General features: G+C 52.6%; 2 protein-coding genes across 2 annotated transcripts in view; one reads left to right on the top strand and one right to left on the bottom strand.

Annotated features, from left to right (window-relative positions):
- LOC104407956 (chromosome unknown open reading frame, human C9orf114) overlaps window positions 1-546 on the top strand; it is a gene marked incomplete at its 5' end in the record, with an annotated part of 4,145 nt that extends 3,599 nt beyond the window's left edge. Inside the window, one exon of the mRNA XM_010017371.1 lies at window positions 461-546. Coding sequence (XP_010015673.1) covers window positions 461-546 — 86 coding nt within the window. The remainder of the gene's footprint in view (window positions 1-460) is intronic.
- Window positions 547-1,114: 568 nt separating this feature from the next.
- The window catches only part of ENDOG (endonuclease G), a gene marked incomplete at its 5' end in the record, with an annotated part of 1,108 nt that continues 316 nt past the window's right edge, over window positions 1,115-1,906 (bottom strand). Inside the window, one exon of the mRNA XM_010017370.1 lies at window positions 1,115-1,400. Within this exon, the coding sequence (XP_010015672.1) occupies window positions 1,115-1,400 (286 nt within the window). The remainder of the gene's footprint in view (window positions 1,401-1,906) is intronic.

The raw sequence follows: 1,906 nt of genomic DNA, 5'->3' as shown, positions 1-1,906 counted from the left end.
CCCTGCTGTCGGTGGAGCCCGCGGGGGGAAAGCCGCTGTTCAGACACGGGGTGCTGGGCACGTCACTCCAAGAGCCTGGCGGGGCCAAGACACGGTGGCTAAAGCTGGAGGCGCTGCTCGACCGAGCCTCTGGCTGCTGCTGGGAGCAGCAAGTCTGCGCTCTCCTGCCTGCATGGTCCTGCCAAGGGCTGGTGGCTGCCCCTCTGCAGCTGGGACGAGCCTGGCAGCAGGATCTCAACCATTCAGGCATCTGGGGTGGGGAATAAAGCAGTAGGAATCTCAGCTGCCTTGAAGTCCATGTGTGAGTGTCTTGGTGCAGAGGATGGGCACTCAGTGTCCAGAGATCCTGCATGCTCGGTGCCTCTGGAGCCCTGTGGCCTTCAGACTTAAGGCAAAACTTAACCCTTATGCCAAGAAGCTGGTTCTGTCTCAGCTTGACTTCCCCCCACCCTCCCTTTAGCTCAAGGCTTCATCCTCCCCAACAGCAGGAAGGGCTGGAGCTTCAGTTGGACCTCAGTGCTAAAGCCCGTCAGCACAGCTCATTAGTTTGGCTCCATCTGTGATGCCTTAGGCTCTGCCTACAGTGAGCTCAAACAGGAAAGCAGCTGGAAAAGTTGGCTGTGTCTTCCCCTCCTCCTGCTGAGATATTCAGACTTTTGGTGAGAGCAGATAAGAAACCACCAGTAGTGTGGGTGTTCAAAGCTTTACTGCTAAAACCATCTTTTGAAAGAAAACAATCATACAATCCTTTGGCCACAGAAAGGCAGGAACCTCGCCTTTCCTCTCCTGCACCCATCTTGCTCCCAACCTTCCCTGCTAAATGGCAGCAATTAAGTAACTTCCCTCTGTGTCTTGATGAGCCACGCACAAAGGGAGCAGTCATGGGAGTAACCTCTGTACTGCAGCTCAGGGGCAACCTAGAGCCCTGCTGCAGGACCTGCCCTTGAGACCAGCTGCATGTGCACGTTTGTTACACGGAAGGAGGGAAAGGGTAAAGGGAACATTGGTTTGATTCTCGTTTCCCACATTTAAAACTGCACAAGGAACTATTACTCCTGTGTATGACTGCTGTCAGTCCCTTCCCCGGGGATACCTGCATGTACTCAGCTGGGGTTCAACGCTTGCTTCCAGCTGTGATGGCTTTCAAGTTACTTGTCCTCTTCAAGATGTTTGGGACGAAGAGGAGCCCTGAGGCTCGTTCAATGCTCTCGATGGGGACCAGGAACCGTTCCAGAGGGATTTTGTCATCTACAGGGCTGTTGGGCATCACGTACGAGCGCAGCTCGATCTCCCCACTCTCCTTTTCCAAGATGAGCACCTTGAAGAAGTGGGTGGGTACAGCCACGTTGTTCTTCCCGATCACCTGGTACTTGACGTACATCTTCCCATCAGCCTCCAGCCTGCATCAACAGCAACATCCCACATTACCTCCTAGTCTGGTTCCACGTTCACCCCTTCAGCTCCCCCCCCAACCCTCCAAAGTGAACCCCAACCCCACGGCAGGGCACGGGGTGTAAAAACACAGCTGAAACAGGCTACGTGACACGGTGAGGCTGAGCTGGGTGAAGTCTGCTCTGCCCAAAGCCCTTCCCTGCTTTCTCTCTTTAACAGCCCAAGTTGCTTCCTGCTGCTGAAGAGATCTCAGCAGGAGACAGCTGCTCTTTAGCACTGCACGAAGATCTTTGCAAATAAAGTCATGTTCTTAAGTGGAGAAATACCTTAAAGCTTTAATCGGCAAGTCTCCTTTGTTAATCTAATAATCTACTACTTGGATTATTAAGCACTGCAAACAGAAGCAACTTGGTTACGTTGTAGCTCGAGAAACCCACCTTTACTCATGAAACAATCAACTATGTGGGAAATGCACAAACTGATTGTAGAAGTAGCTGCTGAGCAGGGCCTTTGG

Source organism: Nestor notabilis, unplaced genomic scaffold, assembly GCF_000696875.1.
Source record: "Nestor notabilis isolate BGI_N333 unplaced genomic scaffold, ASM69687v1 scaffold19956, whole genome shotgun sequence".
Classification (NCBI taxonomy): domain Eukaryota; kingdom Metazoa; phylum Chordata; class Aves; order Psittaciformes; family Psittacidae; genus Nestor; species Nestor notabilis.
This window is presented reverse-complemented; position numbering and strand designations above follow the sequence as displayed.